This window comes from Puccinia triticina, chromosome 4A, assembly GCF_026914185.1.
Source record: "Puccinia triticina chromosome 4A, complete sequence".
Taxonomy (NCBI): domain Eukaryota; kingdom Fungi; phylum Basidiomycota; class Pucciniomycetes; order Pucciniales; family Pucciniaceae; genus Puccinia; species Puccinia triticina.
Window position 1 is genome coordinate 5,732,171 of NC_070561.1, and position 15,872 is coordinate 5,748,042.

Here is a 15,872-nt window from a genome sequence, read left to right on the forward strand (position 1 = left end):
AGTAAATCACTTGGCAGAAGCAACGACCTTCAGTTGATTCAGCAAGCTGACATGACAGTCAATTATATGAACCAAATAACAATTCAAAATCAATAACTTTTTGTTTTCTCTCATGACTGTAAACTGGGAATCATAGGGCCTGAAATACTGTGATGGAGGGCAAGTGTCAATTATATAATTATAACATCTAGGTAGGCAGTAATCATTTCAAGACCATTTGCATTAGATGATTGTCTTGAAATATTTTCATCAAAAGGATGCAGTCTCACAGGGCAGCCTTCCATCAATTTCAAGAGAATGAATAGAAGGAAGAATGGCTGATGGTGGTAACTGTTCCAACAGTGTGGTTTTGTGGTTTACAGAAAATCAAAAGGAGTGATGATACCGGCCTAAATTTCAAAGTGAGTGAGCTGTTGTTGTTGTTTTTGTTGTTTTTTGCCGTTTTTCTCCTTGAGAACTTGCAGTTTGATCAATTCAGTGGATTCACATTACCTGACGTGTAGTCGCCTCAAATTTTGCCTGGTTTTGGTCCAATGGACAGGGGCACTGGCTTCAGTTGCCTACAGCAAGGCGCGCCGGGGATTGAACAGCGAATGGTAGCCGGTCGCCGGCGTACAGAAAGTCCATGGAGTCGATGTGGAAGTCTTGATCCGTGTGGCGAAGTGGGTCAGATAGCTTCAGCGCCCTCCTGGCCAGTATTCCACAGGCACAATCTCATCCATTTTTACAAGGCCGCCCGGCTTTGGCAACAAAGGAAAGTTTGGGATTGGCTCAGGAGGGACGGCACAGAGGGGCTACTGCCGGCCAATCAAATCCAGCAGGGGAGGACCAGCGCAGTAGGGGGAAGAGTTGGTCAAAGAAGGCGCGCGCCAAGTCTCTCTCCGGCTGTGGGCTTGTTGCTGGCAAGGAGACTTGGCTGTGGTTGACCGTTCCGCAGAGTGGCAATGTTTTTCAAGATAAGTATGTGGAATTTGAGTAGATTGATCAACACATAAAGAGCAAGGTGGAGAGGTTTGACATCAGAATTAACAGCTCTTCAAGGTTTCCAAGACAACCAGAGTATGCGAAAATCTATCTACTGCCAGGTCAACAATTCAAACAAGAACATTAATTCCAAAGCAAGAAGCTTAGGCTGAGTCTTGAGAGATAGAAAGAAACCGCCCCGAGCTTGGGGTAGAGGATATGCTCCCTGGTGGGGGCAGAAAAAATGGTAGGGAGTCTTGCATTGGAAGTAGTTTTGGCAATGACACTTTTGCACAGAGAGAATGAGAGAAGAGGAAAAACAGAATATGAATAATCTATGAGTGAGGATAAGATGAGAGATATCTAATCAAGAGACCTGTATAATATCCTCTCATGCAACATTTTGAATTTGTTCCATCTGATATAAATCCAAATAACTCAATAAGGCTTACTGATAATGCTACAAATGTGGATCAAACAGTTTAAAAACTCCCAAAAGGTGACCAAATTGCTTAATAATAATGATCAGTAACCTTGATTGGACAATGGGACTTTGTAATGGAACCAGGTTGGGCCCAAATGTGACTAACACAAGAGTTGTATCAGGTAACAGAGTTAATGATTCTGTGCCCATCCCTCAGAGTCACATTCCTTTCATATCTGACCCAGATAAGTCTGGAGCTGTCTGGACTGCCTTTCAAGCTCATACACAAGAAATTTCCTGTCAATCTGGCCTCCTCCCTCATAATCAATAAATCTCAAGGTCAAAAAATTGGTAATTTTGGTTATGTACTTCATGAACCTGTATTTTGCATTGTCAAGAAGCAAGTCAAGCCAAACTACTAAGGTAGTGATTCCACAGCCTGAAAGTGGCCAGCCTTCATGATAAACTTCAAAACTTGTTTAAAAAGAATTTCTCTCACATTTTCAGAGTTTTTGAGTATCTCTCATCACCATTTATCCAAATATTTACTTTTTCAGTAACAAATTTTGGGCCTTTTCCCAAATTAAAATGCCCTTATTTCACCCAGTTTTCACTTGAAATGTTGTTTTTTGACCTATTTTTCAGTTGAATTTGGTTTCTCCTTTGACTGAATGCATAGTCACCCTGAAATTGCATCATCAAAGGTTTGAAAATTTTATGTCATTTCCTTTGCTCTGTCCCATTCCCTTTTGGGCCTTTCACATCCTGTGGCTTTCACACCCCCTGTAACCCCAAATTTGGGGGCTATGCCCTTGCTGTGATTTACAAACCCCTATGACTTTAACACCACCTGGAACCCCAAATTTGGGGGCTTCCCCTTGTGAAATCGTAAAAATATTTTGGTGAGGAAATTTTGTATTACATAAGTACTGTCATCATGACAATAACCAATGATGTTTCTTCATTTCAAATGAATTGATTTGAAAGCTCACTTTTATGTGTTTTTGGGACCAAGCACACTATTTATGTTGCATGTAAAACAAGTTGCTGGCTCACTGGTCCAGCTCTCAACCTCTGAAATTCAAAATTGAGCAAGTTACAGTTTTATCCCCGAGAAGCAAACTGTCAACTGAGGACAGTGCTAGACTGGAGGATGAATGAGACTTTACCTCATTGGATGGGAGGTAGTAAAGATTTCCTTTACGGTACCCCTGTCCAACCACAGTCCCTTTTGTGGCAACAGAAGAAGACTTGTAGATGTCGCATTGGTCCTTGGTGAAGACACAGGTCAGACCAGCGTCACACGTTGTTGGGTTCAATACACTAGGATGGGGAGGCGTAAAAAAAGTGGCATAAAAAGTTGAAAAGCTTGAAATTGACCCCCCCTCCCTCAAAGCAAGCTTTTTGGGAAGTGCTTTACCTTGGGTCTGACCAACTTTGTCCAAGATCCTGTGCTGTGAGCCTTATAACATGATTGACTCAAAAAGAAAGTAAGAAAAAAACTCAAGTGACATTTTTCATTTTGGGCCATGGACTGACCATTAAGTCAACTTCATATACAAGGGGAATAGTAAATGGATCAGGCACAAGAATCCCTTAGACTGATCAACCCAAAATTTTCCAAAAATTGTCTTGAGTTTTAGTTCCAGCTTTAAAAGAGGTAGGTTGATTCCGATTGGTCATTTCCACATCTTTTGAAGAACTGTTTTGTTGGTCATCAAGTTCAACTTTGCTCCTAGCTGCCGGAGCCTTGGTCGCTGGTCGAGCACTATGTCCCAGTCCGATCCGCGACTTCTGACCCTTGATGGTTGAGCAAGGTAACAGAGGTGTGAACGAACTTGAGGCAGCCAAACCACCTTTAATAGAGGTGGTCGGAACTGAAACCTCCACCTTCTGCCCATTGATTAAAATCGGTTCTTTATGCAAAAAGACTTGTCCAGCATCCTAAGGAAAAATATCAAGAATACCTTTTTTCAGTTTCTGAACAATGGGTCTGACCGTGTTGACAAATGGGAATGATTTATAATCAAAATGACCTACTTTCTCAAGCGCAAACTCTACCAAGGCCTTGTTCTTTTCAGGATAGGTGATTGTCTTTAGAACCTTGCCAAATTGTTCAAAGGATTGTTGAATTAAGGCTTCTTGAGTCCCATCTACTATATTCGAAACTTTCACACTTCGGCTTTGATGGTCAGTAGTCAAGCTTAGTTTTGCTTCATCTTTGAATGCTGTGTGCTTTCGGGCCAAGGAGGGCCCTTTGCCGCTTGAGATTGTGACACCAATCCTTCTCTTTTTCAGTTCTACGTTATTCATGGTAAGTGCAGCCTTGGCTGACATCTGAATTAAGTTTGATCCAATTTGTTAGTTTTCTACATTGTTTTCAGAGACTCTAGCAAGAAAATCCGTTCAAACGCTCACCTTGGTTTTGAATTCAACAAATGAAAACCCCTTGGAATGGCCGGCCTGATCTAAAACCACTCTCACACCTTTGATTTCTCCAAACTGCTGTGAAGTCAGTAGATCAGAACGTACAAAAATCATTTTACCAGTAGCAAGCAAGGTAACTCACTTGAGCAAAGAGCTTTTTTAGATCATCTTCTTGAACAAATTTACTGAGAAAAGTAATATAGATTTCTTTCTCATTTGCATGATTGTTGCTGCGGGTCTGTTTCCTTGTCGGATCAAATATAAGCACCAACATTTTCTGTTTGGGTGAGACCTCCAGGTTGTGCAATTGAAGTGCTGCCTCTGCTGATGCCTACAGATTACCAAACTTGATGAGAAATCCTTGCGGGGAACCCAATGTAAAACCTCTTGACTTACTGGAGAAGTATATTGGACGTAGCAAAACCGTCTAGTGTGAAGGAAAACGACGAAAGAAGGTGTAGTAGCTTTGGAGTTTGCAAAACCATCCCTTCCCACCATTTGAGTGTTTATTCAGAGTGCATCAAAGGTCCCGGCATCCTTGAGCAAGCATCTGATAGAATGATACATGGGCTTTCTCGGGGTATCCCCCAATAACCCTAGGAGCCTCGATATTCCAAGAATCTGGGCTGTGGATCCTATCCATCACATGTAGATACAAACATGAATACTTTGAAAGACAGAAAAAAGTTAGAGCCAAGATTGAGAAAAAGGGAAATAAGTCAAGTGACCCAGGTCAAACTTTGTGGGAGGCGCCTTGCGCTGCGACCCCCAGCAGGCAAGGGACTTTGCTACGTTCGCCTGGGCTGGCAACTGGCCAGTTCAGTTTGTATTATGTATACATACAGGTCACAGGGTGTGAGGGGGTATGTCAGGGCTTGAAAAATGTACAAATCAGAATTACAAAAATTATATTGGGGTGCTAGCGGCGTGGGTTGGGCAGGTAACGGGGTGGCGGCGGAGACGAGGTCAGCTGAAGACCAATGTCAGGAGAGCGTGGCGGTGGCCGTAGTCATGACCAAGACATTGCAGATTTGAGGTAATGGATCGCTTCTGGTTTGCCCTATCTTGTATAAAAGGTAGGCTTTTGTGTTTGCTTTACCCCCAGGGCGTCCTCTGCCGCTGTACTTCCAGCGTGTGGTTCGTTCTCAACCCCCTCCCCTGTTGCACTTGCACAGTTTGAGGGGCTAAAGAGTGGGCCCCCCAGGGTTTTGCAGCCTTTGCTGCGGGATGGGGGCCTTCACCGCCCTTCCTTTTTGACCTTCGCGCTTGACGCGGGCTGGAGGTTGGCCCAGACGCAACAGCCATTGCTGTTCACAACACCTTAATTGGTGTTGTTTGGGGGCATTTGAGATTTCATTTTTTTCAGTTCTGCTGTATGTAGATTAAACCTTGTAATTTTTTTTGTGTTTTGTAATAAGGGGAAACCCTTGATGTTTTTTTTCTAGTTTGACAAAATGTAAGGGGAAACCCTTGATTTTTTTTTTTTTCTGCGCAAAAATGTGTCTTTAATAAACTTGGATCAATTACATAATGAATCTTTCCTCTGTTACAGATTGTTAAACCCTTGTAGTGGTAATATTTGCCATGTATCAAGTTTGGTAAATTAATTTACCAGTGTTTATATCAGCACAGTTATAGTTCTAGGGCCCAAAAACCTTATTTTGACGGGTTTTTAGCCCAAAGCTTCACAAACAGAGCTGTCAACTTGTAACTGCAAAGGCACAGGACTCTTGGTCTAAGAAGACCACAGCAAAGCAAATTGGCTGAAATGCTTTGAAATGCAAAGATGAAGCTAAAACGGTGCTAACAATGTGAAATGACAAATAAATGCAGATGACTGGGGAATGGGACATAGGTAGGAGACAAAGGGTTTATATAACCAAGAGAACAAACTAGGCACATGAGCACATACAAGAGAAAAAGTTCAGGGAGCTGCTACACAAGGGCCTAATTGTAACAATTACAATGATGTTTATGGTTCTAATCTGAATGTTATGCTAACTATTTGGCTTATTTCATCTGTTAAATCTTTAACTAAGCTTGAATTGTCAATTTGTCAATCTTGTCCATTGAATATATTTTTAATTTGATTGGTGAAGTTATGACGTAGGCACGGCTGAAATGCTGCGCTGCGCTGGAAAAAAATGGTCTTTTAGCGCAGCGCAGCAGGGAACCGCTGCGCAGTCAGCCCAAAAAGCAATAGCGCAGCGCCAGTCTCTGCGCTACCGCTGCAAATAGCGGGGCCCCGCTTTTTCTCCAACCCAAAAAGTGGTAGCGCAGCGGGCAGGGCCGCTACTTTTAGCACAGTGCAGAGGCCACCAAAACCGCTGCGCCGCGCTTTTTGAAGCGCAGCGCTTTTATCCTTGACGTAGGCTTCATTTAGTTTGGTCATTGGGATCATCATTTGTTTCAGGTTTATGATACATAGTCAGATTTTGTTCTTCCCTCCTTGCCTTTTTTTCCTCATCAAGATATCCTTTGTATTTCCTCAAATACAAATCCAAGAAATCAATTGTCTATTAGGGGGGTTCAAAATTGAATTTTAATAAACTTTGGAGCCAAATCTAAGGCCTTTATGATTTATTTTTAAAAAATTTGAGGAAATGCACAGTGTGGTGCTCCATTCCAAACCATAAGTAGTATTTTATTATCTTTTCCTTACACATATTCATCATTACACTGCCTATTACCCCAAAGCACTGCACAAATACCTCATTATTATTGATCATTCAAATTCTACGCCTCATTTCACTTCTAGTCACTCATACATAGTACCCCTTCATCTTCAATGGTTCAATAGTTTTAAGGAATATAAGATTTACAGAAAACCAAAGTCTTCATTAGTTACAACACTCATTTCATTAGTAACTGATATAGATCATTACAGTACTTTCCTCTTACAGTACTTTCCTCTTACAGTTATTTTCTCACACATCAAACCCTTTACAGACATTGCTCATTATGTACTATCCCTATTTGTACACATTGCATCATTGGATCTGTGCTCACCTCTTTCAGTAGTGCTCACCATTTCAAGCTGTTACTATGTTCACATAACCTTCCCCATTTGTAAAGTCTTTCTTCCCATATCCAGAATTCCCATGTCTGTGCTCATCCTTGTATCCCCCCCTGTGGTTTCTTTCACTTACTAGAGGCCAAAGCGGCTACGCCGCCGCAGGGATCAAGCCCCCCCCTCTGGGGCCCCCCCGCACTCAAACGGATCATCCGCCTTGCACTCCAACCATCTGAAAGCGTCTGTCTCATGACATAGGCAATTATGCCATCAAGCTCTTAGTCACCAGCCCAACAGCACCCCCACATTGAGATCGGACTCCTTAGCCCATTACCAGCTCCCACTTGCTTCAGTGGTCGCATTGCCCGCAGCCCCCATACAAAAGAGCCCCAACACGCATTCAATTTAATCATCACCAACACCCCAACATGGCTGCCCTGATACAAAATCTTACCCACGTACACCCTACCATATCGCCATCTCCCAAGTTTCAGCCACCCTACTACAATGTGTGGTTGATCCCCCGCACCCGCAGAACTACCAAGTCTTCAAATCGGAGCACATGAGATTTTTGTCAAATGTCACAATCAAAATTAAACTTCTCATCTTGACCGTGATCATCATATTGTCACCAGTACCTGCAACATGAATCCTCGAGAAAATAACCAGCATTCCCACCTGATACCACTCTTGAAGCTTGGCCGGCAGATCCGCCAGTCTAACAATGACCTTCACATCAACAGGAAGGCTGTTATCCTGCAAAACCCAATTCATCAGTATTGACGTCTCCGATGCCACTGTTGGACTTACCCCAATATGGTGAGTAACTACCACCTTGTGTTCAATAATTTCACTTCCATCCCACCCCCACACGCACATGATTGATTTCAATGAACCGCTGTGGAACTACTCAAAGGTGAGAATAGAGCTTGGAAGGGAAATGTATAGCAACACTAGTACTAATGTAAGCTATGCAAGGGTGCTGATGAGGCTGCCTTCCTGACTAATTCTGAGGGGATGAGAGTAACACTAAGAAAAAGAAGAAAAGGTGTGGCTGATTTCTACTTGATCTTAGGAGCTAGTACTGTGAGCTGACTACTGACTACTGAGGATGAGAGGATTGGGGCAATGGTTGAAGGGGGAAATAAATGGCAATGATTCAATGGCAATGGTTTGATGAGAATGGGCACTATAATTTCTGTATCTAAAATTCTGCATAAGGTACAAGTGAGGGGGGGAAGGACAGTTCTTATATGAAGGAAGGATGAGCACAAACAATGAGGAGTTCTGACTATGGGAATGAAGGTTGTACAAATGGGGAAAGTTTCTGGTTATGGGAATAAAAGATTGTACAAATGGGGAAAGTGATGTGAACATAGTAACAGCTTGTAATGATGAGCACTACTGAAAGAGGTAAGCACAGATCCAATGATGTAATGTGTACAATAGCCATAGTACATAATCAGTAATGTATGTAAAGGGTTTAGTATGTAAGAATATATATGCAAAAGGAATGTGATGTAATGATTCAAGTAAGTTACTATTGAAATGAGTGATGTTGCTAATGAAGACTGTAAGGTTTATGTAATTCTTATATCCTCTATAACTATTGAACCATTGGAGATAAGGGGGTACTATGTATGAGTGACTATAGGTGAAATTTGGCGTAATATCTGAATATGCAATAATAATGAGATATTTGTGAAGGGTTATGGGGAAATGGGCAATGTAATGATGAATATATGTAAAGGAAAGCAATAAAATACTACTTATGGTTTGGAATGGAGCACCACACTGCGGCCAGATAATCTCATTTGAATCGGGTGGAAAGCCAGGTCCAATTGCCCTGTCTTCTCCGCCTGCAGCGTATTGAAAGTCCAATCTGTCAATCCATCCCAGTTCTGATCCACGTGTCCACTCATCACATACCACTTGCCGGTGGCCAAGTCGCAACCCAAATCAGATAAATTGGGCGCTTTCAACACAACGGGTTCAGAATCACCACTTTCATTATAATAGACACCATTGTGACCCCGGCGCCTGCCTTTGTTGATCTTCATCACATAGTAGCATGATTGTTCTCCAATGCTGTTGACCACTTCAAACTAAGTAACACAATCAATCATGTAAGTCAGTTCTTCCCGTCCAATAACCTAGTGAGGAAAGACAAAGCAATATGGCCATTTACCTTCTCTCCAAGCTTGCACCCCACCTTGAACTTGAGTTGATCCAATTCCTTTTCCAGACCAAGAGCTAAGTACCTTGTTCCACTTGAATTGCCATTTGAAATGATGATAATTCAGTTGAGAAGGATTTTGAAGTCTGGCCAATGTCAACAAGTTATTAAGCTCCGTAATCTATTGGAAGTTGAGTGCAAATATTTTAACCGCTTTTGTGCTGAATGATATGTTGAATTACACCGGATGGGGGGGCAGGGGCAGATATTTAAATAATAACTGACTGTCCAATCTGCAAACCCTTATCCTCTTGCTCAAACTTGAATACCAGCAATACCTCAAACTACGCGGCACCTCATGCTTAAACACAACCAGTTCAGGCGTATTCTCAAAACAGCTTATAACAAATGGTCAAACAATAGCTGGTTTGACCAGATTGGGCCACAATTTTTCCGTGGATTGCCACCCTGGCCTTACAACTCACTGTAAATGTGGCCTCATCAGTTCAAACATAAATCACTTCACCGCTTAGCAACGCAAGCCTCCTCTCCGTGCTTGAGTCCCAAATGCTAGGATCAAACTGCCCACCGGCGGCCCACATCTTCATTCCCAGACCCCTTTTGCCTTATCCAAACAGTAATCCAAGCAAAGACCAAGCAGCCGTGCGATCTGGCGATCCCTCAGGTGTCCATTGGCTTAAATGGGAGCATGCACCTGGCCATCACTGCTTGGCATATTGTGAGCCTGAGTCTCTATAGTGACAGCAGGACACAAGAAAGAAGGGGGGAATATTTGGATTTCTTTGGATAAAGAAAATACAAATATAAGAGAGAGAGAGAAACTGAGCAGGATCAAGATAAGCAGATATTGAAGGTTATTCTGGTGGGAATGCACGTCCACTGGCAATGCTACCCCTTCAGAAGAGTGCCGCAAAGCTTTGCTAGAGAGTGCTACAGCCTCCTCTCACCAAAGAAATGTGGAGGGATCCTGGATTAGACAAGTTTAATCCAGCCACAATTTTTTAGCTTCCTTCTGGATAGTCAAGGTTCTTTAAGGGGAAACCTATGTGGTTTGTTTCTTGCAAAAACCACAAAAAAATAATGATGTTAAGCAGGGACAGCCCTGTGATCAAGAATGAGGCAAAGGCCAGCAAAGAAGAGCAGATCAAGCAAGACACAGAGTTGTACCTCTGAGATAAACAAGGTTCAGTGAAAGAGGTTACTTACTGTCAATATCCTAGGCGCCTGTGACAATACTTATACTGGGAGTGTTGTAAACTCTTTGGTGGTGATCCTGGGGTTATCTGGGGTGTGGTTCTGGTGTGCTGGAGTCTGTAGATCCGCCTCAGGCAAAGGGGATCCTGACTAAAAAAAAATTCACACTTTGCTTATGTAATTTACATATGTACATGTGGTTTGGCGCGCCTGGTAGCGTTGACACGTCACAACTGCGCATGCGCGCTACAACTCAATAACTCAGGGAAGGAGTAGAGTTACAAAGAATTGGCAAGTTGTAACTAGGGTTAAACTTGCATGAGGAAACAGAATATGAATTCAAAACAAGGTTATCTCCAAAGATGAAAAAGATATGAAGTAAATCATATGTAAAAGATAGAAAAAGGCAGACTTTAGGTCAGCTGAGTTGACTCTAAGGCTGACATTCCCTACCACCAAAAGGGTTGGATTTCTGTAAGAATGTAAGGTTTGGGAGACCCTTCACTAAGCGGAGGCTGGAGAGGCACGGTGGCACGGGCTCAAAGGCCTAGCGGTTCTAGAACCAACGTTTGGGGAGCTTGGATTACGTGGCTAGCCTGAGCAGAGAGAGAATGGGGTCCAGAGTCTCTTGTTAGTCTATGTACATGAGGAAGAAGGGAGAAGGAGAAAGAGATGGCAAGCAAGAAAGGGAAAGGCTTACCTAGCCCAAGCAGAGAGAGAATGGGGTCCAGAGTCTCTGCCGGGCTAGATGGGGCAAGTGGAACAGGCTGAACTACAGTCACTGTCATGTAACATGGCTCATGAGGCCTTGTGAAACCTCAGTGGAGCTGGGGGTTTCACAAAGAAATTAAATCACAGGGGTAGAACTCTTCTCACTTCTGAACTTCCTGAGAACAAGGGTGGGCAGTTATCCAGATGAAAATCTGGCTGCAACTGACTGTAAAAAGCTATAGAGATGTGCAACAGAGTTTTTGTTGTATCTTTGTGTTGCTTGATAGTCCTCCTAACATACATTCATTGGATTTACATATTGGCTCACTGGCTGCTTTTTAATCATTAAATCTAGGTCAAAAATTCAGTTATCCGTAACTATTTGGTTGGATAACTGATTTCAGGTTTGTTTTCAGGGATAATATTTTACAGAGGTAAAGCCTATGTCTCCAAAGTTGAAAAAATGATTCATTATAACCAAATAAAACTTTGTTTTATTTTAATTGCCAATAAACAAAAATATAGGCCACCAAAATCTAACTTACAAATGAAATTAATGGATAACTTGATAATGTAACTGCCCACCCTTGCTGAGAAGGATAGCAGAGTCTGGAATGTCCTTTTCAAGGAGCCATTCATCATGATCAGCACTCATGCCTAGCCAAGTACATCATAACATCTCTGTTCTCCACTCTCAATCTTTTTTCTCTGAGAATTTTCTGTATGACTTTACTCTGAGGGGTCTTATCCATGGGGGGAATGACAACTTTAACCTTCTGTCTCAAGGGGAACTTATCTGGATTGGGGTCTCTGTATGGTTTCACCAAGCTGACAGGGAATGTAGGATGTTTCCTGCTGAATTCTTCAGTCAGTTTTACTTCTACAGGGGTGCCCATAATTTTGCAAGACATAAGTCCTGCAAATCTGATAGTGTGCAAAATTCCAAATGACCCGGGTGTCATTGGAATTTTGCAAGACATTTTTTGCAAGACATAAGTCCTGCAAATCTGATAGTGTGCAAAATTCCAAATGACCCGGTCATTGGAATTTTGCAAGACATCACATGTGACACATGAAATGCAAGAACAAAACATGCAAAATATCCCCCGCAAACTTACAGCTGGGGACCCCTGCCAAGTAAATTTACCAGCCTTCTGTTACAACACTTGCACCACTGTAATGCAAGATTACATCTCGCACTCACAAAGCATAATTTTGCATATCATAACATTACAAGACAATATTGCATGCAAAGCATGCATGGCAAAATTCCCAGCCTCCACTGGCCAACAGAGTTTTGCCCGCGATTATTGCCGCTGTTGCACAACATCTCCCACAAACAAGTTTTTTTTCCTCCAGACGGCATACATACACCAAAGGATCCTTGCTTCCAGCTTTTCAACATCAAACATGGTCTCACAGTTTGCCTAAACTCATCACTACCAATGGAGGTTTGTTGTGGTTTCATTCATGCTCTTGCACCCATGTAGCAGTAGCTCAAGCTGATCTATTGCCGATAGCCTGCCTTCCCACCTCAGGTCCTCACCCAAGTATGCTACCCACTTACTGCCAATTGGGATAATTTCACCATGTCTATGACACAGCTTTGAATAACGTGTTTCACAATGCCTCTAACCCAATTGCTAACAACTGGAAAATGGGTCAATATTGGTTCTTTCTCATCGTGTTCGTGGTAAGCCTAACATTTCAACTGCTCATGGATTATCGTCAGCAATTGATCCATTGCAATTCTCCCGCTCTCCTCAAGCTTTATGGATTACACCAGGGGAGACTTTGACGCACTCTCCAGAGAGTGCCATACCATACCCTTTTTCTGTAACTGTGCTGGATGCCTTGAGTAATCATAGTATGAAATATGAGGATAAATTCTGGAACTGTTGTGGAACTTATTTGGAACTTTGGCCAAAATCCTCCAGAAATTACCCAAAATCCATGTGGAACTCAACATGAAATCCTCCAGAACTCCTCTGGAATTCATTTGGATATCAACTGGGATCCACCAAAACACAATTGGAGCTACTCTTGAATTACTTCTGAGCTGATCCACAACTTATAGCAATAGTGTTATAAGATTCTTGCCGAAGTAAACTAGAACCTAAACTGATCAAGAATCACAAATTGGCTGCAATTGAAATATAAGTAGAATTTAAGAGAAAAATAAAATTCAGATGATACATAAAGACTACAGTCATATAATTTTATTTATAATGATTCAGTATGTGCAACAGGCCATAAAAAAGAAGCTGTGTAAAATGCTCCAATCAAACTTCAATCCCAATTATTTGGGAGCGCAATTCACAAGTGGCCAATTCAACCAAAAATGATTTTGGTTGAAATAGATATATCGCTGAAACACTGTCAGAATCTGCTGCATTGCCCAGTGAGAAAAAAATACCACCAATTTTTGGCAGTTTCCTTTTTCAAATTTCCATACAAAACATAAATTCAGGAAAGCATCTTCAACAGACTGGATTAAAACTGAAAAACTATTTGATTGGTGTTAAAACTACCCAATGTACCCCCAAACTCAAAATTACAATGATTTAATTATGATTTCAACACAAAATGAGAGAAGGTTTTTGGCACAATGAGTTTCTCAGATTTGATTTGATTCTGAAATTTAAATAGCAATGGGAAATTTCCATGGCAGCACATTTCAAGCAAAAGGCTTGATGATTTTCATGTAAATTAGTCACTGTCATGTTTGTGAGGATTCGAGTCCAGCGCCCAGGCCAAAAAGGCAAAAGGGGCTTGGCTCTAAACCTAACCCTCTCAGGGAGACAGGTCAGTGACTGCTCCTCCTCAGTCTATGCATATGCATATGATCCAGGCGGATGAAGAAGCTTCAAGCTAACTTCTCCGCTCCCTTCCAGCCACGTCAGCAGACGCAGAGCCACAACAGACCAAGCCACGCAAACTACCAACAACACTGGGTCGCTACGCTAACCATAGCGGTTAGCGTAGCATAGCGCAGCGCGAATGCGCTATTTTTTAGCGTAGCGTTAGCGCAATTGCACACATATGCGCTAACGCTATGCGCACGCGGTGCGCAGCTATTTTAGCTGATAGCGTAGCGTTAGCGCAGATGCGCGCAATTGCGCTAACGCTACGCATGCAGGGCGCAAAAGAGCGCGCGCTACGCTGCGCTACAGCACTTTAGCGGGAAAAAAGGGCTTTTTTTCCGCTAAAAGCGGTGTAGCGCAGCGCAGCGTAGCGTAGCGACTGTAGCGGCGCGCTAACGCTAACAAAGAATTGGCGCGCTGTTAGCGCCGCTGAAAATTAGCGCAGCGTAGCGGCGCTAACAGCACGCTAACGCTATGCAAAATAGATGGGCGCTTTTTTCCGCTACGCTAACGCGTAGCGCTGAAATAGCGTAGCGTAGCGTAGCGACCCAGTGTTGCTACCAAACAGGTAAGTATTGCGAGCTGGTTCAGCAGATGTGACGGATCGACGGCTGACTATGTAGCACTATGGCAGCACGATCGATACCGACCATCGTCAAGGCCCAAACGGCTCCAGCCTCAGAGAAAGGATCACCCCGGCTCCGAAAGGAGGTGAGTCTCCTATCTCTGTAGAGCCCCATAAGATAGTTGCAGGACTGAATCGTTGACGTGTCTGAATACAGACTCCAGCACGATCAGCCGCCTATCCGAGCGCATCGTCAGACGTTAAGGCATTGTCCGAACGGACTGAACGTAAGCGTAATATCTAACTCTGAGAGTTAAGATAGATACTGATGCATTGCACAGTTATCCAGGACCTTCCGAGTCTCTGCTTCACTAGCGAAAAACCCAGCTGCATTGAAGCAGTCCCATCCATTCCCTATACATTCTCATCAACCAAGAGTCGGACTTCGACCCGCTCTTAGGTAACTTTCCTTTCCTTAGAAAGCCTTGTCTGCACCAGTATTGTAGCTAGTTGTATAGGGACTAATTGGAAATTCAACTCTTAGTTGTTCCAATTCTTTTTAATGTTCTGGCAACCAAGGATCCATTTCCAATGTGAAATATAATGAAGATTAAAATTGCACCCAACAGGAAAAGGAGCACTGTGGTACGAATTGGATATACCAGTGCCTCAGAATTGTAATTCTTATAAATATCAGGCTTTTGCTACGTATAACTTTGTAATTTCCCATTTACCTACACAGAATTTTAGTTTGGGGGAAATAGACAAATTTTAGGGATAATTAGATACTTCAACACACCATGAGTGAGAATGACATATCAGGTCTTTCTCAAATGAAGTAAATTTTAGTTGAATGGAACAAACTGAACAATCTTTTTCACTGCAAGAGATAAAGAACTGAGTTTAATGGTTGGTGATTCTGGTAGATAAAGAGAAAAGAGCCACAAGAAGAAAACATGCCAACTAAATACAACTAGGTCTTTCTTTTTTTGGGAGGAGCATTTGCTTCTTCAATTTGATCATTTAGACCACCTATTTTTAATTTTTTTTCATAATGCCCTTGAATATAAGCAGTGATAGCTTTTGCCATTCTTTTGTTTATTTGACAAGAAAATCCAAGTCTGGTGTACATGCCAGACAGGGAACAGCCAGAGAGAGTTTGGTGATGATAATCTTGGGAGCGGAACACACAGAGGGTAACACCCAGTGTTTTATTCAAGTCCAAACACACTTGAAAATCACAAAAAGTAAACTGCCCACCAATCATATCAAACCCTTCATCGGCTAAGATTTGAGGATTGTCGCCGTTTTGAGGATTGAAGATTGGGATCCAACCCACCAAGGTCCAGTCGTTGACGTCGTTGTTGTTGTGTGGGAGATTGTAGAAGTCATACATAGTGAAAGTGAGGAAAGAGGCGAAGTCGGAAGATGTGTAAGGTTCGCCAAGTTCTGTGTGATTCATCGAAGGATATTGGTTGATTGTTAGGGTTTCGTGATAGTTTTTGTGCACAGTG

At 42.5% G+C, this 15,872-nt stretch overlaps 2 protein-coding genes across 2 annotated transcripts; one reads left to right on the forward strand and one right to left on the reverse strand.

Moving 5' to 3' along the window:
- Positions 1–2,992: 2,992 nt before the first annotated feature.
- On the reverse strand, positions 2,993–4,088 carry PtA15_4A654 (uncharacterized protein; the record flags this gene model as incomplete). The annotated part of the gene is made up of 4 exons (XM_053168560.1): positions 2,993–3,331; positions 3,428–3,724; positions 3,806–3,892; positions 3,957–4,088. 4 exons carry the CDS (start codon positions 4,086–4,088, stop codon positions 2,993–2,995), a joined length of 855 nt encoding a protein of 284 aa, XP_053019757.1.
- Positions 4,089–7,255: 3,167 nt separating this feature from the next.
- On the forward strand, positions 7,256–7,610 carry PtA15_4A655 (uncharacterized protein; the record flags this gene model as incomplete). Its single annotated transcript, XM_053168561.1, has 2 exons — positions 7,256–7,371; positions 7,463–7,610. The coding sequence occupies 2 exons, from the start codon at positions 7,256–7,258 to the stop codon at positions 7,608–7,610; spliced, it is 264 nt and encodes an 87-aa protein (XP_053019758.1).
- Between the last annotated feature and the right edge of the window lie 8,262 nt (positions 7,611–15,872).